This window comes from Oncorhynchus mykiss, chromosome 4, assembly GCF_057628025.1.
Source record: "Oncorhynchus mykiss isolate SJ-2025 chromosome 4, ASM5762802v1, whole genome shotgun sequence".
Taxonomy (NCBI): domain Eukaryota; kingdom Metazoa; phylum Chordata; class Actinopteri; order Salmoniformes; family Salmonidae; genus Oncorhynchus; species Oncorhynchus mykiss.
Genome location: NC_143025.1, coordinates 85320772 through 85343093, shown reverse-complemented (window position 1 = coordinate 85343093; position 22322 = coordinate 85320772). Strand labels below are relative to the sequence as shown.

At 43.4% G+C, this 22322-nt stretch overlaps 1 protein-coding gene across 1 annotated transcript in view; it reads right to left on the bottom strand.

Annotated features, from left to right (window-relative positions):
* Nucleotides 1-5461: 5461 nt before the first annotated feature.
* The window catches only part of LOC110522562 (forkhead box protein N3), an 81941-nt gene continuing 65080 nt past the window's right edge, over nucleotides 5462-22322 (bottom strand). Inside the window, exons 5-6 of the mRNA XM_021601019.3 lie at nucleotides 16253-16361; nucleotides 5462-14068 (exon numbers count right to left, since the gene is read on the bottom strand). Of these exons, the coding sequence (XP_021456694.3) occupies nucleotides 13576-14068; nucleotides 16253-16361 (602 nt within the window). The 3' untranslated portion in view covers nucleotides 5462-13575. The remainder of the gene's footprint in view (nucleotides 14069-16252; nucleotides 16362-22322) is intronic.

The window sequence follows — 22322 nt, the reverse complement described above, 5'->3', positions numbered from 1 at the left end:
CGGACCTCATGAGAGCCAGTTTCATCATAGTGTTTGATGGTTTCTGTGGCGGTCCTCATGAGAGCCAGTTTCATCGTAGTGTTTGATGGTTTCTGTGGCGGACGTCATGAGAGCCACTTTCATCATAGTGTTTGATGGTTTCTGTGGCAGACCTCATGAGAGCCAGTTTCATCATAGTGTTTGATGGTTTCTGTGGCGGACCTCATGAGAGCCACTTTCATCATAGTGTTTGATGGTTTCTGTGGCGGACCTCGAGAGCCAGTTTCATCATAGTGTTTGATGGTTTCTGTGGTGGTCCTCATGAGAGCCAGTTTCATCATAGTGTTTGATGGTTTCTGTGGCGGTCCTCATGAGAGCCAGTTTCATCATAGTGTTTGATGGTTTCTGTGGAGGTCCTCATGAGAGTCAGTTTCATCGTAGTGTTTGATGGTTTCTGTGGCGGTCCTCATGAGAGCCAGTTTCATCATAGTGTTTGATGGTTTCTGTGGCGGTCCTCATGAGAGCCAGTTTCATCATAGTGTTTGATGGTTTCTGTGGCGGTCCTCATGAGAGCCAGTTTCATCATAGTGTTTGATGGTTTCTGTGGCGGTCCTCATGAGAGCCAGTTTCATCATAGTGATTGATGGTTTCTGTGGCGGTCCTCATGAGAGCCAGTTTCATCATAGTGTTTGATGGTTTCTGTGGAGGTCCTCATGAGAGCCAGTTTCATCATAGTGTTTGATGGTTTCTGTGGAGGTCCTCATGAGAGCCAGTTTCATCATAGTGTTTGATGGTTTCTGTGGCGGACCTCATGAGAGCCAGTTTCATCATAGTGTTTGATGGTTTCTGAAACTTCACTTGAAGAAACGTTCAAAGTTCTTGACATTTTCCGCGTTGACTGTCCTTCATGTCTTAAATTAATGATGAACTGTTGTTTCTCTTTGCTTATTTGAGCTGTTCTTGCCATAATATGGACTTGGTCTTTTACCAAATATGGCTATCTTCTGTATATCACCTCTACCTTGTCACGACACAACTGATTGGCTCAAATGCATTATTAAGAAGGAAATAAATTCCACAAATCAACCTTCAAATTTGTATTTTACAATGATGGCCTACTCCAGCCAAATCCTCCCCTAACCCTGAGAACGCCTATGGGAAAGGGTGGCTACTTTGAAGAATCTCAAATATAACTTATATTTTGGTTTTGTTTAACACTTTTTTGGTTACTACATGATTCCATATGTGTTATTTCATAGTTTTGATGTCTTAATCATTATTCTACAATGTAGACAGTAGTAAAAATAAAGAAAAACACTGGAATGTCCAAACTTTTGACTGATAGTGTATATTATAATTATTATAATTCGTATTTCATTTATTGTTTCGTTTCCTTTTTGGATCCCAGGAAGAGTAGTCATTTATCTGTGCCAGGACGTGTACTCTGAGCACGCGCTGACCAACTGGCAAGTGTCTTCACTGACATTTTCAACCTCTCCCTGTTTGAGTCTGTAATAACAACATGTTTCAAGCAGACCACTATAGTCCCTGTGCCCAAGAACACTAAGGTAACCTGTCTAAATGACTACCGACACGTAGCACTCACGTCTGTAGCCATGAAATGATTTGAAAGGCTGGTCATGGCTCACATCAACACCATTATCCCAGAAACCCTAGACCCACTCCAATGTGCATATTGCCCCAACAGATCCAAAGATGATGCAATCTCTATTGCACTCCACACTGCCCTTTCCAACCTGGACAAAATGAACACCTATGTGAGAATGCTATTCATTGACTACAGCTCAGCATTCAACACCATAGTGCCCTCAAAGCTCATTAATAAGCTAAGGACCCTGGGACTAAACACCTCCCTTTGCATCTAGATCCTGGACTTCCTGATGGGCTGCCCTCAGGTGGTAAGGGTAGGTAACAACACATCCGCCACGCTAATTCTCAACACGGGGGCCCCTCAGGGGTGCGTGCTCAGTCCTCTCCTGTAGTCCCTGTTCAATCATAACTGCACGGCCAGGCACGACTCCAACGCTATCATTAAGTTTCAGAGACCTGGTCAGAGACCTGGCCATGTGGTGCAAGGACAACAACCTCTCGCTCAACCTGATCAAGACAAAGGAGATGACTGTGGACTACAGGAAAAGGAGGACCAAGCACGGCCCCATTCTCATCAATGGGGCTGTAGTGGAGCAGGTTGAGAGCTTCAAGTTCCTAGGTGATCCTCAAAAGGTTCCATAGCTGCACCATTGAGAGCATCCTGACTGGTTGCATCACTGCCTGGTATGGCAACTGCTCAGCCTCCAACCTCAGGCACTACAGAGGGTGTGTGTATGGCCCAGTACATCACTGGGGCCAAGCTACCTGCCATCCAGGACCTTTATACCAGGTGGTATCAGAGGAAGGCCCTAAAAATTGTCAAAGACTCCAGCCACCCTAGTCATAGACTGTTCTCTCTGCTACCGCACGGCAAGCAGTACCAGAATGACAAGTCCAGGTCCAAGAGGATTCTAAATAGCTTCTACTCCCAAGCCATAAGACTCCTGAACATCTAATCAAATGGCTACCCAGATGCCCCCCCCCCCCCCCCCCCTTGCTGCTGCTGCTATTCTCTGTTTATTATCTATGCATAGTCACTATAACTCTACCTACACAAATATTACCTCAATTACCTAGACTAATCGGTGCCCCAGCACATTGACTCTGCACCGGTACCCCCTGTTTACAGACTCGCTATTGTTATTTTACAGCTGTTTAATTATTTGTTACTTTATTTTATTTTTATGTGGAATTTTTCTTAAAACTGCATTGTTGGTTAAGAGCTTGTAAGTAAGCATTTCACTGTAAGGTAAACACTTTAAACCTGTTGTATTCGGCGCATGTGACAAATAACATTTGATTTGATTTGATCATTTAAGATGTGCAATTTTGGTGAAAATAGCTCAGTGATGAACACTTCAGGCAAGTTTTGTCTGTGGTGTCCTACAGACTATGTTATCAATACCCCTCCTCTCCCAGGGGGAAAATTCCCCAAAAGCATAAAGCCATGGAAGGAATGTAGGGTGACAAAGAACCTTACTGCTACTTCCTATTGTCTCCATGGAAACGTGCCTCAATGGGATGATCTGGACCACAGGACACAGAACTCACCCCCACATCAGTCAAGTTAACACACTCCACACATTATTCTCTCCTACATTTGAACAGTTTCACTTCAAAACATTATTTCCATTTCCAGAAATGTTGGTAAATTAGCTTGGTGTGTTTTTCCGCTGTCTATTCATGGCAAGGGGTTGTTCAATGACAGACATGTATTTGTTTAAAATCTATAATTTGATGGTTTCATTTCAGAGAGACAAATAATCATGTTTTTTGTTTGCAAAATGCTGTATATCCACTTCACTCTCAGAGAAATGAATGGTACAGCTTGGCTTTACACAGTAAAATGTAACAAATAACAAAACATTTTATAAAGAAATGTACAAATCATACATTTGTGACATCAATATATATATTTTATACTATAAATAATTCAATACAGTAATATGAGATCTGTATGTAAAGCATTTCCATTTTCCATTTTTGTCATTATCCAGAGCGACAACCAAATATCCCAGTAAAATATATAGGATACAAACATTCCATTCCAGCAAAAATATATATATATAGGATTTAGCAAAAAAACATATTTATGCACATCTAAAATGTATGAATAAAAAATCTGAGAACAGTAATATTTGACACACACATGAAGGAGGCCATTAGCAATCATTTCTGGTGTTATTAAAGCACAAATGTGAAATATTGGTGGATATAGCATTTTAGAAATCAACTCTTCGGTTGTTGCTGTGTAGGCTACCATGTATTTATTTAATCCGTTTCAGTGGAAAGGATACTTCATATTTGTGGATTTTTCTTTTCATTTCCTGTACATAAACTGACTATACCAAACATTAGGAACACCTTCTAATATTGAGTTTGCAGTCCCCCAGTCTAAAGTTCGTCAGGGCATGGACTCTACAAGATGTCGAAAGTGTTCCACAGGGATGCTGGGCTACAGGTATGCTGGACCATGTTGACTCTAATGCTTCCCACAGTTGTGTAAAGTTGGCTGGATGTTCTTTGGGTGGTGGACCATTCTTGATACACGGGAAACTGTTGAGCGGGGAAAACCCAGCAGCGTACCCTGTTCATAGGCACTTCAATCTTTTGTCTGGATCATTCACCCTCTAAATGGCACACAGACAAAATCCATGTCTCAATTGTCTCAAGGCTTAAAAATCCTGCTTAACCTGTCTCCTTCCCTTCATCTACACTGATTGAAGTGGATTTAACAAGTGACATCGATAAGGGATCACAGCTTTCATGATCTGTGCTATGCTGAGCCGTATCTGAGCTATGCTGTGCTCAGCTATGCTGAGCCGTATCTGAACTATGCTGTGCTGAGCTATGCTGAGCCGTATCTGAGCTATGCTGAGACGTATCTGAGCTATGCTGAGCCGTATCTGAGCTATGCTGTGCTGAGCTATGCTGAGCCGTATCTGAGCTATGCTGAGACGTATCTGAGCTATGCTGAGATGTATCTGAGCTATGCTGAGCCGTATCTGAGCTATGCTGAGACGTATCTGAGCTATGCTGAGACATATCTGAGCTATGCTGAGACATATCTGAGCAATGCTGAGACATATCTGAGCTATGCTGTGCTGAGCTATGCTGAGACATATCTGAGCTAAGCTGTGCTGAGCTATGCTGAGACATATCTGAGCTATGCTATGCTGGAAGGCAGTGGCTTGTGAGTAGCCTTTCCTGCAGTCAAATTACCTTGTTGCCTCAAGGGGTGGAATGTTATTCATATTTTTCTTAATTTCATCTAATAAACATTATTTTAAAATGCCTGCAGAAAATCCGGTGTTTTTATGTCAAACGTTTTTGTTATATTTGAGACTTCTGTGATATATAGAAAGTGTAATATTGGGATGAAACCTCAAAATTGAATGCATTTTAAATCTAAACCTGATATGGTACAGGTGTCTGCTTCTTTTTTAAGCCCATAACCATGTGTGTGAGGTGTATACTTTTGTTTCACAGTAGATTTGTTTAAGACTACCAGGAAAACACTCTGTGTGAGCCAATGACAGGCACTGGCCTCAATAACCTATTGATCAATTTACTTAGTATGTGAAGAGTTCAAAGATGAGTTCAGTCAACTGAGCTTCCAAGTGTTTGCTTTTTTTACGTTGACATTTTAGTCATTTATCCCGGAGCGACTTGTGCAGTTTGTGTATTCATCTTATTAAGGTAGGTAGGTGGGACAAACACATAGCACAATCATAATCAACTGTTGTTGATGCACATGTGGGCTGATTAGGGTAGAGATCAATAACATGGTTATAACATGGTTAATACAATTTGATAACGTGCTTATTAATACATGGTTCCTTTCGAGCACCAGAGTCGAGTTCAGGTCATCTTTTGCAACTTGTATGTTTCATTTATTGCGACTGGAAGACATTACATCACAAACATTATTGTAGGTTTTTAGAAAAATGGAAAGGAGAAAAAAAAAAAAAACGTTACATTTTTTTTTTTTTGCCACAGTTATTGGACAGTATGATATTTACATGATTGAATGAATGGATGAAATAGTTTGAAATCAGTCTTTGGCAATATTATTGCACAACAAGGAAAGGATCAAACATGAATTTGAAACAGCCAGGTGTAGCTACACTGTATTACATTGGCATCTCATAGATACACACTTTTACATTTGACATCTCTATCTGATGGCAATCTGACACTTCTCAAGTAGTCACCAACATGGCAGTATTGTAACGTATTGTCAGAGAAAAACAAAATGGCAGGCCTTGTGCGAGTCCAAAATGGCACCCCAACGGCACTTCTGACAAACGCAGTGTGCTAGATACGGCAATAGGTTGTCATTTGGGAGGCACGCCTTATAGTGAGCATGATTAAGTTTGGCGGGTTTTTAGTTAAAAAACATTTGTTTCTAATTCGAGGGCTTTTCAGGCAGTGAAGCCTTTTTCTTCTAATATGTTCCATGGCATGTAATAAGTCAGTCCTAGTTCCAGGTATGGTTGTATCTGTAAAGCAGAACATTCTAGGGTCATGAGTTCACCGTCCCTGCATGTCACTGCATGCGTCCCAATTTGCACCCGAGCCCTATGGGCCCTGGTCAAAAGTAGTCCACTACACTGTAGTGTGTACAAAACATTAAGAACACCTGCTCTCTCCATGATACAGACTGACCAGGTGAATCCAGGTGAAAGCTATGATCCCTTATTCGTGTCACTTGTTAAATCCACTTCAAATCAGTGTAGATAAAGGGGAGGAGGCAGGTTAAATAAGGATTGTTGAGCCTTGAGACATAGATTGTGTATGTGTGTCATTCAGAAGGTGAATGGGCAAGACAAAATATTTAATTGCCTTGGAATGGGGTATGGTAGTAGGTGCCAGGCGCACCGTTTCTTGTCAAGAACTGCAACGCTGCTGGGTTTTTCACGCTCAACAGTTTCTCGTGTGTATCAATAATGGTCCACCAACCAAAGAACATCCAGCCAACTCGACACAACTGTGGGAAGCATTGGAGTCAACGTGGGCCAGCATCCCTGTGGAACGTTTCTACATCTTGTAGAGTCCAATGCCCTGATGAATTGAGGCTGTCATGAGGGGAGAGGGTGCAAGTCAATATCAGGAAGGTGTTCCTAATGTTTGGTATACTCAGTGTATAAAGGGAATAGGGTGCAATTTGGGACGCAAACACTGTGTGAGTCACTGGATGAGAAGGTGGTGACTAAAGCAACACATTGTCCTTGACATGCCAAGGCAGACTCTTCCACACATTGTCCTTGACATGCCAGGGCAGACTCTACAACACATTGTCATTGACATGCCAGGGCAGACTCTTCAACACATTGTCCTTGACATGCCAGGGGGGACTCTTCAACACATTGTCCTTGACATGCCAGGGCAGACTCTACAAAACATTGTCATTGACATGCCAGGGCAGACTCTTCAACACATTGTCCTTGACATGCCAGGGCAGACTCTACAAAACGTCATTGACATGCCAGGGCAGACTCTTCAACACATTGTCCTTGACATGCCAGGGCAGACTCTACAACACATTGTCCTTGACATGCCAGGGTAGACTCTTCAACACATTGTCCTTGACATGCCAGGGCAGACTCTTCAACACATTGTCCTTGACATGCCAGGGCAGACTCTTCCACACATTGTCCTTGACATGCCAGGGCAGACTCTACAACACATTGTCCTTGACATGCCAGGGCAGACTCTTCAACACATTGTCCTTGACATGCCAGGGCAGACTCTACAAAACATTGTCCTTGACATGCCAAGGCAGACTCTTCCACACATTGTCCTTGACATGCCAGGGCAGACTCTACAACACATTGTCCTTGACATGCCAGGGCAGACTCTTCAACACATTGTCCTTGACATGCCAGGGCAGACTCTACAACACATTGTCCTTGACATGCCAGGGCAGACTCTATAACACATTGTCCTTGACATGCCAGGGTAGACTCTTCAACACATTGTCCTTGACATGCCAGGGCAGACTCTACAACACATTGTCCTTGACATGCCAGGGCAGACTCTTCAACACATTGTCCTTGACATGCCAGGGCATACTCTACAACACATTGTCCTTGTCATGCCAGGGCATACTCTACAACACATTGTCCTTGTCATGCCAGGGCAGACTCTTCAACACATTGTCCTTGACATGCCAGGGCAGACTCTACAACACATTGTCCTTGACATGCCAGGGCAGACTCTTCAACACATTCGTCACGATAACACAGAGGGCTTGACTTGTAACGCAAGAACACTCCAACACAGTCAGGACAGGAAGTGGAGTTGGCAGCGAGGTATATAGGGACAGTAAGTGTGTGTCTGAAATGCCACCCGATTCCCTATGTAGCGCACTACTTTTGACCAGGGCTCTCATCAAAAAAAGTGCACTATAAATGGGGAATATAGAGCCAGACACAACCATGTAGCTTTTTCTTCTTCATGCAAACATTGATAAAAGCACATTGAATTGTATAGAATGTCATTGTTCTCCATCACAGCTGATAGAATACTATGACAACGGAAATCAATGGAACTCAGAACATTTGCTTGTCTGTCTCCCTGTCTAGCAGTCACAGTCACTCTCTGCCTTTCCTCTAAACCACTACTGTAGTCACTCTCTGCCTTTTCTTTAAACCACTACTGTAGTCACTCTCTGCCTTTCCTCTAAACCACTACTGTAGTCACTCTCTGCCTTTCTTCTAAACCACTACTGTAGTCACTCTCTGCCTTTCTTCTAAACCACTACTGTAGTCACTCTCTGCCTTTTCTTTAAACCACTACTGTAGTCACTCTCTGCCTTTCCTCTAAACCACTACTGTAGTCACTCTCTGCCTTTCCTCTAAACCACTACTGTAGTCACTCTCTGCCTTTTCTTTAAACCACTCCTGTAGTCACTCTCTGCCTTTCCTTTAAACCACTACTGTAGTCACTCTCTGCCTTTCCTCTAAACCACTACTGTAGTCACTCTCTGCCTTTCCTCTAAAACACTACTGTAGTCACTCTCTGCCTTTTCTTTAAACCAGGATTTCCCAAACTCAGTCCTGTGGCCCTGGGTGCACGTTTAGCTTTTTTTTTCCAGCACTACACAGCTGATTCAAATAACCAACTCATCATCAAGCTGTATTTATTTGAATCAGCTGGGTAGTGTTACGGCAAAAACAAAACATGCACCCAGGGGGACCCCAGGACAGAGTTTGGGAAACCCTGCCCTAAACCACTACTGTAGCCAACTCTGGCTCTATCTGACTCTACTCTGACTCTACTCTGGCTCTATCTGACTCTATCTGACTCTACTCTGACTTTACTCTGACTCTACTCTGGCTCTATCTGGCTCTACTCTGACTCTACTCTGACTCTACTCTGACTCTACTCTGACTCTCTCTGGACCTGTCTGACTCAACTCTGACTCTACTCTGACACTCTCTGGACCTCTCTGACTCTACTCTGACACTCTCTGGACCTGTCTGACTCTACTCTGACTCTACTCTGACTCTCTCTAGACCTGTCTGACTCTACTCTGACTCTACTCTGACTCTACTCTGACTCTCTCTGGACCTGTCTGACTCTATTCTGACTCTACTCTGACTCTCTCTGGACCTGTCTGACTCTACTCTGACTCTACTCTGACACTCTCTGGACCTCTCTGACTCTACTCTGACTCTACTCTGACTCTACTCTGGCTCTATCTGACTCTCTCTGGACCTGTCTGACTCTACTCTGACTCTCTCTGGACCTGTCTGACTCTACTCTGACTCTACTCTGACACTCTCTGACTCTACTCTGACTCTACTCTGACTCTACTCTGGCTCTATCTGGCTCTACTCTGACACTCTCTGGACCTCTCTGACTCTACTCTGACTCTCTCTAGACCTGTCGGACTCTACTCTGACTCTACTCTGACTCTACTCTGACTCTCTCTGGACCTGTCTGACTCTATTCTGACTCTACTCTGACTCTCTCTGGACCTGTCTGACTCTACTCTGACTCTACTCTGACACTCTCTGGACCTCTCTGACTCTACTCTGACTCTACTCAGACTCTACTCTGGACCTGTCTGACTCTACTCTGACTCTACTCTGACTCTCTCTGGACCTGTCTGACTCTACTCTGACTCTACTCTGGCTCTATCTGACTCTACTCTGACTCTACTCTGACACTCTCTGGACCTCTCTGACTCTACTCTGACTCTATTCTGACTGTCTCTGGATCTATCTGACTCTACTCTGACTCTCTCTGGACCTGTCTGACTCTACTCTGACTCTATCTGGACCAGTCTGACTATACTCTGACTCTAATCTGGCTCTACTCTGACTCTCTTTGGACCTCTCTGACTCTACTCTGACTCTACTCTGACTCTCTCTGGACCTCTCTGACTCTACTCTGACTCTACTCTGCACATAACCTCAGTCCAAACCCTATTACCTCTGCTGGTTGTACCAGAAACATGTTCATTATCTCACTCCAATGTATGTATGTATGTATGTTTGTACAGTTTTGGGCAGCAGGTAGCCTAGTGGTTAGAGCTTTGAGTCAGTAATTGAAACGTTGCTGGATCAAATCCCCAAGCTGACAAGGTCAAACATATGTTGTTCTAGGCAGGCCCGTCATTGTAAATAAGAATTTGTTCTTAACTGAATTGCCTAGTTAAATAAAGGTAAAAATGTAAATGTATGCATGTATATATGGACATACCAGAGCATGAACTGACTAAGGCTTTAATGTATTCTCATTATAGTTTACACTAATCATCTACGGCAGGGCTAAATGTACAGAATCACTCAAAACTTAAACAATTGGCAGGGTTTAAACATCGCTCATTATATAATACTTTCCCTTTGTACTGTCATTTTTCCAAAGTAAATAATCCATAAAAACAGGCTCTATTGAGTCATACATTAATATATTGTATCTGACATAACTTTGAACAAAAGGTTTGCCTATGCTAATCTGGTGTAGACTAGGGAGCCAATTAGAACAGTGGAACTTCTGTTCTGAACATTCTGACGAATTCTAAATTCCATGTTAAACAGTTCCTTATACTCCGTCAGTTTACACTGAGGTTTCTGCCGGGAGAAAACTCGGACCCAATAGTAACATATTCACAAAATGAGAAAATACTGTGATAAATAAAGAAATATGTGCTGTTCAATATAAAATCATGTCAATCAAAGACATCGGAACACAACGCCTTGAGAACAGGCACAATGTTAAAGGGTGTATGGTTGTTGGACACACACAAACACTCACACACACACACACTATTGATAACTTCTGAAAAACACTAGACCATTGACATATTTATATTTTAAGAGGCAGAAGACTAGAGGCTTTTCAATCTCGCCTTATACCTAACAGACATGGGTTTAAACGCTACAGTATTTGACATAATTTAGAATACTTGGGCTGTGCTTGATAGGGCTTGCCTCAATGGAACAAATAGAAAAGTCCCAAAGTACAAACCCCGCCCATCTGGCACTCAAGGTCATTCAAAGTATTTGAAAGCTTTCAAATAGTATTTAAACCCAGGTCTGTTATACCTAAAGCCCAGAGTAGAAGGGCCTCATAAATGCAGAGTGATTTCCCCATAACATTTCTCCTTGAAGAAGATTTGTCTTTATAAATCTGCTCATCTGAAGAAATACAATTATCAATTTACAACAAACAAAATCAAATTAAATTAAACAAAAATCGAGGGTATAAGAATTGTCTGCAAAAAACGTAGTTTTCTCTTGTAGGATCTAAGTTTATATGAAAATAAGTCATGCTTCATGCTAAATACATTGTTTATATTACATGATCTTTGAATAAAAAATGATTTACTTTTGTATCTTATTTACAAGCACCCATGCAATATAACTGAGAAAGTCCTGCAGGTCAAATTGCTTCAATTAAGAAAGGAAAAATAAAATATTTTCTAACCTTTTTACAGTTGTCCAGACTGGACAAATTGCTTATACTTTCATGAGAGTAGGTAGAGGAAGAATGGGAAACATTTCAAACAGAGATAAAAACGACAACGAATCCACAATTTATGTAAATAGTTTTGTGAGTCTGTTAAATGATAGGCAGGTGTCGTAACATGGGGTATATTTAAACTGACATTCACTTTTTAATAGAAGAGAAATTCTGGAAGAGTTTGAGGGACAAAGTCTAAGTGAATCTGTGTCTGAAATGGCACCCTATTCCCTATATAGTGCACTACTTTTGGCCAGAGCCCATGACGCTCTGGACAAGGTAGTGCACTATAAAGAGAATAGGGTGCCATTTCAGATGCAGATGAGCAACAAGCACAAGATGGAGGAGATATATTGCCTCTGACCCGGCACTAAGTCATCACCATGACAACAAAAAACCATTGTAACAGTAAAGTTCTAATTATCCTTAAATATTAAAAAGTGCTCTTAAAGGAATCGTGCCCCGTTCTCCATGATGCCTTTACTATTGGTAATAGAAATTGCTGTAATAAATGTCAATTAAGTGCATGCGTGATTCTCTAAGAACAGATTTTTACAATTGTGTAGACATTTACGGTATTCTCCTGTCTCTTCTCTGAAGATCTTCTGATGTAATAATATACTCATTGCCATTGAGCAGATGCTTTTATCCAAAGCAACTTACAGTCGTGCATGAACACAATTTATGCGGGTAGCCACGGGTATTGAATCCACAACCCTAGGTGGTGCAACAGCCGTGCTCCACCAACTGAGCCGTACATGACCATATATGTTGTTGCTATGCCTTTACATTTGTCTTTGTAAGCAGATTGGCTACATCAGGCAACCTGGTCGCTTGTCTTTGGCACAGTCTTACATGTTGTGCTCATGGGCGTAGGAGGTGTGAGCAGCAGGTTTTAACTGTTTTAAAACTGTAAGTATTATTGGCTCAACTTCCTTGCTTACATTACTGGACATTTGCTACAGATTCACAGACGTAACCTCTGACACTTACAGATTACACAAACCGGTCAGCTAGTCTCCTCAAACATGACATTTTCTACTATGTTTTTCCCTAATTAGTGACAAAACATATTTTTCTATGGCTTGCATCCCTTTACACAACATAAAAACATCAACATCAACCGAGACACATGAGAATCAATTACCCATCAGAGTTAGCATTGAAACATATAGGAAACGTATAGGAAACGTATAGGAAACGTATAGGAAACGTATAGGAAATGTATAGGAAACATATAGGAAACGTATAGGAAACATATAGGAAAACATGGATTTCTGATATTGCCACAAATAAGTAGGATGCTCCTAATGCCCCTGGAGGAGAGAAAGAGAGCTAGAGAGAGATAGAGTGAGAGAGATAGATGAAGTAATGTCTATTGAGACTAATGCTTGAATAGAGTTCTATGTCTTGGCCCGTTGGTGGTTGATAGGTCAGTGTGTAGACCTGGTGTGTAGTCCTACTGAAGGACTCTGTGCTCAGGCCTGGCCATATACCCTTTTCACACTATGGAAGCCAAAGTTGAGCTGAGCCAAGCCGAGATGTACTGGGGCTTCCTGGCCTGGTTACCCTCATCCACCATAGTTGCTGCTGGAACCATGCTGGAAAGGACACTCTGAAAATAAATGTTCAGAGCCAGCACAGTATAGGCTTTAGTTTGGGTCAATAGTGGGAATCAGGCATCAGAGACACAACACACCACCAATGGTTAGAAGCAGCTGGTGTCCTTCCTATCTACTCTGACCAGAATATCTGCTGTCCATTTCTGTTCATTTCACAACGTTTCTACATGTTGAATCTCCACCATTTGTCAACACCCAGCAGGTGATTGCTAACACACCTTGCAACACACCACACCAACCCGCTGCTTTTAGCCGTTGGTCTTTGTGGCGTGTCTCAGCTATTACTTTCTAGGTCATGGCGATATGTGTGTAGTCCAGGTGTGCTGGCCAGGTGTGTAGGCCAGGTGTACAGGCCTGATGTGTAGGCCTCTCTATGGCCTGGCATTAGTTAATTTCTGAGGGCCTCTTTCTGCTCCTTCTCTTTCTGAGCAGCCTTGGCTCGGTTTGTGATGTTGTTGAGGCACGCCCTGACGCCCGCCAGGTGGAGCAACGACCCAGCCGCCTCCTTCATCTCCTCATCATCGCTCTCCAACGGCGGCTTCTCTGCCGATGCTGCCGAACGGCGCTTCTTCAGCGGCAGTGTGTCACCCAGGGCCCGCAGGCGGTTTTTGGTCCAGGGCAGTCCCCGTCGCCGGGCATGCTGGGATAGGAAGGAGACGGAGGCAGAGTCCAGTGGGACTTCTTTAGGTTCGGATTTGACCCCTCGGTGGACTCCCACCTCCACTGCAATGATTTCATCGTCTTCATCGGACACGGAGGGCCCCTGGGAAGAACAGGGCATGCTGGGGGATTTGGCATTGCTGTAGTTGTGGTCCTCCTGGAGGTCGTCGCTGGGAGGGTGGGAGGTGTCACAGGGGGTCAGGTAGTCTCCCAGAGCTGACCTGGAGAAAGACACACAGGAGAGATAGGAAGGCTATAGTTACTCTTAATGTAAACAGACTTAATTATTGGTTAGAGTGTCTGCACTGAGATTGGAAGGTAGGGAGTTCAATCCCGGGCCGAGTCATACCTAAGACTGTACAAATTGGACCCGATGCGTCTCTGCTTGGCACTCAGAAACATTAAAGAGATACTGTAGATTGGGGGTAAGGCCCTGCGATAGACTAGCGTCCGGTCCAGGGGGTATACAGGTATACTATCTTAATTTGATCACTCTGTTGTTGCAGATAATTTTCCTTCGCAGAGGAAAATCCTAACTTGTTGGGTATTCAGGGTTAAAAAGCCTTCTAAAGTTTGTATTTTCCACTTAAAAATGTTAGACTTCATTTTCCCTAACGAAAAAGGGGAGGAGCAGGAGTAGATGTGACAGATGGTTCAGGTCAGGGCTCTGTGCAGACCAGTCAAGTTCTTCCACCCTGATCTCAACAAACCCTTTCTTTAGGGACCTCTCTTTGTGCATGGGGGCATTGTCATGCTGAAACAGAAAAGGGCCTTCCCCAAGCTGTTGCCACAAAGTTGGAAGCACAGAATCGTCTAGAATGTCATTGTATGCTGTAGTGTTAAGATTTCCCAAAACTGGAACTAAGGGGCCTAGCCCGAAATATGAAAAACAGCCCCAGACCATTATTCCTCCTCCACCAAACTTTACAGCTGGCACTATGCATTGGGGCAGGTGGCGTTTTCTTGGCATCGACTGAACCCAGATTTATCCGTCAGACTGCCAGATAGTGAAGCATGAATCATCACTCCAGACAACGCGTTTCCACTGCTCCAAAGTCCAATGGTGGCGAGCTTTACGCCACTCCAGCCGACACTTGGCATTGGACATGGTGATCTTAGGCTTATGTGTGGCTGCTTGACCATGGAAACCCATTTCATTAAGCTCCTGACGCACAGTTCTTGTGCTGATGTTACTTCCAGAGGCACAATGTTGCAACCAAGGACAGACACATTTTACACGCTTCAGCACTCGGTGGTCCCGTTCTGTGAGCTTCTGTGGCCTACCACTTTGCGGCTGAGCCGTTGTTGCTCCTAGATGTTTCCATTTCACAATAACAGCACTTACAGTTGACCGGGGCAGGTCTAGGAGGGCAGAAGTTTGACAGACTGACTTGTTGGAAAGGTGGCATCCTATGACTGTGCCACGTTGAAAGTCATTGAGCTCTTCAGTAAGGCCATTCTACTGCCATGACTGTGCTCAATTGTATACGCCTGTCAGCAACAGGTGTGGCTGAAATAGCCAGACCCACTAATTTGAAGGGGTGTCCACATACTTTTGTATCTATGGTGTATTTCTGTATAGTTACTGTGTCATTACAATAGTACATTTGATATACCATAAAAGCTGATCAGAGCATCGCGTGATAAATAAATTAAAGTACTCCCTCCGTCCGTCCACACCACAGCAAACCCCTCGCTTGGACTGGACCTCATTTTCCTTTAGCAGGACAGTCTGGCAGCATTAATGTCTCATAGGAAGGACATACCATCCTCTAAATGATGAAATATTCCATGCATACCTTATATGAGCCAGTAGAGATGTCAGTGGAGATGTTTAATTCATGACATGGTGTGCGTGTGTGTGCATTCATGTGTGTGTGTGTGCGTGTGTGTGCATCCGTGTGTGTGTGTGTGTGTGTGTGTGTGTGTGTGTGTGTGTGTGTGTGTGTGTGTTTGTGTCCTTTCATGATCTCATGCTCCCATGATGGATAAGCATGTCCAGGCCTGTTCCTAAAGCTTCTCTGAATCACCAGGCTCTTCACAGGAATAAACCAGTGTGATGGCTGTAGAAACACACCTGGTTGTGATAAGACTTACAAATAGCACTATATTCCCTATATAGTTTACTACTTTTGACCAGGGCCCTTAGGGAAAAGGGTGCCATTTTGGATACAGTGTAAGACTGAACTCAACATGTAGTACTGTACTAAACAGAATAAAATACCAAAAACCTTTGTGTGGTGGTTTAATTTGTAGTATAATAGTAATAAAACAAATGAATGTGTGATTATGTGAATGGTAAACGGTGGAAAAATACTTTTGGGAAGGTGGGGGGGGTGAGTGTGTGTGTACGCCAGGTGCAGCCATACGTCATAATCCAACATTTGATCGACAGGCTCACTGACCTTATCGCAGTGGTCCTTCTGCCCACGGGGCTAATGGGTAGGGGTCGGATGACAGGAAACAGACAATGGCTCCTGACGCAGGCCCCATTTTGGATCACGCCTTGAGAAACTACAGACAGAGGAGGAGACACAAGGATTTACATAGGGACACACACCAACAAATACACGCCAACAGACCCTAGTGTGCACAAGAAAACACACACACACAAAAGGATGCAAACATTTGAAAGGTTCCTGTATGCATGGAACTCAAGGGTACAGAAACACCTCCTTCTCCGAATACACACACACACACACACACACACACACACACACACACACACACACACACACACACACACACACATACAACACAAAGTTGTTTAATAATTGTTAAGTTCCATAGAGCAACATTGTCGTAAACACATAGCAACATTGTCGTAAATGGCTAAGGTGTTGGATTGACTGGTCTGGGCTACTCCCCGAATTCACTGTAGAGAAATAATGAATAAGAAGCCAGAATCACAAGGTAGCCTATACACCTAAGAAAGACCTGGGATCAGTTCACTGATTATTCATTGGTTCTGTGAATAGTCCAGCAGAGCGGTATTGATGGGAGAGAAGAGGCGAGCAACTGTCCTAAATTAGTTAAGCCCGCTAGAGAATCATTAAATTAACAACCTCTGCTGGACGGCTCAATCCATCCCATCAAATGGGAAGTCAGTTGTACAACTGAATGCCTTCAACTGAAACATGTCTTCCGCATTTAACCCAACCCCTCTGAATCAGAGGTGCAGGGGAATGCCTTAATCAACATCCACGTCTTTGGCGCCCGTGGAACAGTGGGTTAACTTCCTTGCTCAGGGGCCCAACGCTCTAACCACTAGGCTAAATGCCGCCCAACGGCTGAGGTTAGCAGAATCACAGGTCTCAGCATTTTGTTGATGTTAACGCACACAGGCTGTTGATATTTGGATGTAGCTATACCTTGACGTGTGTGTGTTGGGGGGGGGGGGGGGGGGGACTGTGTGTGTGGGGAGGGGATGGAGGGGTTGTGTGTGTGTGTGAAGGGGGGGTTGTGTGTGGGGGGGGATTGTATGTGAGGCGAGGGGGCAATTGTGTGTGTGGAGGGGGGAGATTGTGTGTGTGTGGGGTGTTGTGTTTGTGGGATAGGGGGGTTGTGTGTGTGTGTGAGGAGGGGGTGAGGAGGGGTTGTGTGTGTGGGATGGGGGCTTTGTGTGTGTGTGGGGGGGGGGGGGGTTTGTAAAAAATATATATATTTCACCTTTACTTAACCAGGTAGGCCAGTTGAGAACAAGTTCTCATTTACAACTGTGACCTGGCCAAGATAAAGCAAAGCAGTTCGACACATACAACAACACAGAGTTAGACATGGGATAAACAAATGTACAGTCAAGAACACAATAGTAAAATCTATATACAGTGTGTGCAAATGGAGTAAGGAGGTAAGGCAATAAATAGGCTAACAGTAGCGAAGTAATTACAATTTAGCAAATTAACACTGGAGTGATAGATGTGCACATGATGATGTGCAAGTAGAAATACTGGTGTGCAAAATAACAAAAAGGGTAAATTAAAATGAGGATAAGGTAGGTAGGTAGTTGGTAATTGGATGGGCTATTTACAGATGAGCTGCAGCATTTGGTAAGCTGCTCAGATAGCTGATGTTAGAAGTTGGTGAGGGAGATATACAGTGCCTTGCGAAAGTATTCGGCCCCCTTGAACTTTGCGACCTTTTGCCACATTTCAGGCTTCAAACATAAAGATATAAAACTGTATTTTTTTGTGAAGAATCAACAACAAGTGGGACACAATCATGAAGTGGAACGACATTTATTGGATATTTCAAACTTTTTTAACAAATCAAAAACTGAAAAATTGGGCGTGTACAACTGGGTACTGGACTTCCTGATGGGCCGCTCCTAGGTGGTGAGGGTAGGTAACAACATCTCCACCCTGCTGATCCTCAACACTGGGGCCCCACAAGGGTGCGTTCTGAGCCCTCTCCTGTACTCCCTGTTCACCCACGACTGCGTGGCCATGCACGCCTCCAACTCAATCATCAAGTTTGCGGACGACACTACAGTGGTAGGCTTGATTACCAACAACCACGAGTTGCCTACAGGGAGGAGGTGAGGGCCCTCGGAGTGTGGTGTCAGGAAAATAACCTCACACTCAACGTCAACAAAACAAAGGAGATGATTGTGGACTTCAGGAAACAGCAGAGGGAGCACCACCCTATCCACATCGATGGGACAGTAGTGGAGAGGGTAGTAAGTTTTAAGTTCCTCGGCGTACACATCACGGACAAACTGAATTGGTCCACCCACACAGACAGCGTCGTGAAGAAAGTGCAGCAGCGCCTCTTCAACCTCAGGAGGCTGAAGAAAATCGGCTTGTCACCAAAAGCACTCACAAACTTCTACAGATGCACAATCGAGAGCATCCTGTCGGGCTGTATCACCACCTGGTACGGCAACTGCTCCGCCCACAACCATAAGGCTCTCCAGAGGGTAGTGAGGTCAGCACAACGCATCACCGGGGGCAAACTACCTGCCCTCCAGGACACCTACACCACCCGATGTCACAGGAAGGCCATAAAATCATCAAGGACAACAACCACCCGAGCCACTGCCTGTTCACCCCGCTATCATCCAGAAGGCGAGGTCAGTACAGGTGCATCAAAGCAGGGACCGAGAGACTGAAAAACAGCTTCTATCTCAAGGCCATCAGACTGTTAAACAGCCACCACTAACATTGAGTGGCTGCTGCCAAAACACTGACTCATTCCAGCCACTTTAATAATGTAAATTGATGGAAATTGATGTAAAATATATCACTAGCCACTAAACAATGCTACTTAATATGTTTACATACCCTACATTACTCATCTCATATGTATATGTATATACTGTACTCTATATCATCTACTGCATCTTTATGTATTACATGTATCACTAGCCACTTTAAACTATGCCACTTTGTTTACATACCCTACATAACTCATCTCATATGTATATACTGTACTCGATACCATCTACTGCATCTTGCCTATGCCGCTCTGTACCATCACTCATTCATATATATTTATGTACATATTCTTTATCCCTTTACACTTGTGTGTACAAGGTAGTAGTTTTGGAATTGTTAGGTTAGCTTACTCGTTGGTTATTACTGCATTGTCGGAACTAGAAGCACAAGCATTTCGCTACACTCGCATTAACATCTGCTAACCATGTGTATGTGACAAATACATTTGATTTGATTTGAACCTGGCTGCTCAGCTCATCTCATCACAGAATCTCCAGTTCAGTTCAGTAAAACAGCTGTCATCCACATCTCTCTCTGGATCTCCGGGGGTCAGTGTGCTTTTCAGAAATTAGTATGTTTACATGCACACTAATAACTCGATAAAAAAACAATTATGGCAGAAGGCCAAGTATGGCGTTAGTCATGTAAACAACTTACTCTGCTTATCTTCATCAGCGTAAGATCATCATCAAAGTAAGCATACGCTGAATACAACACCTGGCAATCTTTCAAATTATTACAAGGTATAAATTCCTTAATCAGAATTACATCGGTGTATTTGATCTGCACATGTGCTAGCATGAGCAGCACGAGTTTCCTTCTTTGACGCGAGTGAAGTGAGTTCGGAAAAACTCAAAGTATTCATCTTAGAAACAGTTTTAGGCTTCGCAACAAATATCATCGTCGCTGTGGTAGAATGTTTATTTCGATTGGCGATTTTCAGCATTCATAAAAGTCTCATCAGGGGGCCTGATATCAGATTTGTCCGTGTAAACAGGAGTAGAAGGAAAATTGTAGTTCTTGAAACGCACGTAAACATTTAAATGTAACTTTTATATTCATCTGGCTATTCACAATCATCATATTATTGTGGGTGTATAACCGTACACACTGATGACCAACATTTGCTTTTGATTTAGCCTACGACAGCATGTTGTAGACAGCATGTTGTAGACAGCATGTTACATCACAAATGTGGTCTGCCACTATCTCATCACAGCACAGCACTAAGATGTAACCCATCTGTTTTTCTCTTTCCACAAGGTACTGAATATGACTGTGTTTCTCTTTCCACAGGGTACTGTATATGACTGTGTTTTTCTCTTTCCACAAGGTACTGTATGTGACTGTGTTTTTCTCTTTCCACAAGGTACTGTATGTGACTGTGTTTTTCTCTTTCCACAAGGTACTGTATATGACTGTGTTTTTCTCTTTCCACAAGGTACTGTATATGACTGTTTCTCTCTTTCCACAAGGTACTGTATATGACTGTGCTTCTCTTTCCACAAGGTACTGTATATGACTGTGCTTCTCTTTCCACAAGGTACTGTATATGACTGTGCTTCTCTTTCCACAAGGTACTGTATGTGACTGTGTTTCTCTTTCCACAAGGTACTGTATATGACTGTGCTTCTCTTTCCACAAGGTACTGTATGTGACTGTGTTTCTCTTTCCACAAGGTACTGTATATGACTGTGTTTTTCTCTTTCCACAAGGTACTGTATGTGACTGTGTTTCTCTTTCCACAAGGTACTGTATGTGACTGTGTTTCTCTTTCCACAAGGTACTGTATATGGCTGTGTTTTTCTCTTTCCACAAGGTACTGTATATGACTGTGTTTCTCTTTCCACAAGGTACTGTATATGACTGTGTTTTTCTCTTTCCACAAGGTACTGTATGTGACTGTGTTTCTCTTTCCACAAGGTACTGTATGTGACTGTGTTTCTAGCTGTGTGTGTCGTCTAATTCTATTAGCTCCTGAGTTAGAACTGAAGACTATCCATGTTAATCCTATTGACTCTGGTTGTGGGGCTAACTATAATACTGGTAATGCGGCTCCTTATCAGTAAGTCCTTGCGTGCCTGCCTACTTGCCTAACTGAATCCCTGCCTGCCTACTTGCCTAACTGAATCCCTGCCTGCCTGCATCCTTGTCTGCCTGCACACTGTCTCCATTGTAATCTCGCTCACTTGTAATCTGGGTGTGACTATAATGTTGGTAATGCTGCTCCTGTTAACCTTCTCAGTAAATCCTGCATGCCAGCCTAACTTCCTGCCTTCCTGCCTGCCTGCATCCCTGCTTGCCTGCCTACATCCCTACCTGCCTTCCTGCATGCCAGCCTAACTTCCTGCCTGCATCCCTGCTTGCCTGTCTACATCCCTACCTGCCTACCTGCCTGCACTCTGTCTCCATTGTAATCTTGATCACTCGCTGTGTGTGTGTGTGTGTGTGCCAGTATGTACCTATGTCTCTCTGGGTTAACATTCCCCTCTCTCCTTCCCTCCCCATTTTCTGCTCTCTCTCTCTCGCTCCGGTGGTGGGCAAGGCTTTCCGTTGCCGTGGTGACCGCTCCCATTCCACATGCCACACAGTGGTAGATCATGCTACAGCGAAGGAGAGGCAGGAAATAACTCTGAGCCAGCGTCTCAAATGGCACCCTTTTCCCTTTACTATCTTTGGGAGAATATAGGGAACAGGGTGCTATTTGGGATAATATAGGGAACAGGGTCCTATTTGGAAGAATATAGGGAAAATGGTGCTATTTGGAAGAATATAGGGAACAGGGTGCTATTTGGGATAATATAGGGAACAGGGTGCTATTTGGAAGAATATAGGGAACAGGGTGCTATTTAGAAGAATATAGGGAACAGGGTGCTATTTGGGAGAATATAGGGAACAGGGTGCTATTTGGAAGAATATAGGGAAAAGTGTGCTATTTGGAAGAATATAGGGAAAAGGGTGCTATTTGGAATAATATAGGGTGCTATTTAGGATAATATAGGGAACAGGGTGCTATTTGGAATAATATAGGGAAAAGTGTGCTATTTGGAATAATATAGGGAAAAGTGTGCTATTTGGAAGAATATAGGGAACAGGGTGCTATTTGGAATAATATAGGGAAAAGGGTGCTATTTGGAATAATATAGGGAAAAGGGTGCTATTTGGAATAATATAGGGAAAAGGGTGCTATTTGGAATAATATAGGGTGCTATTTAGGATAATATAGGGAACAGGGTGCTATTTGGAATAATATAGGGAA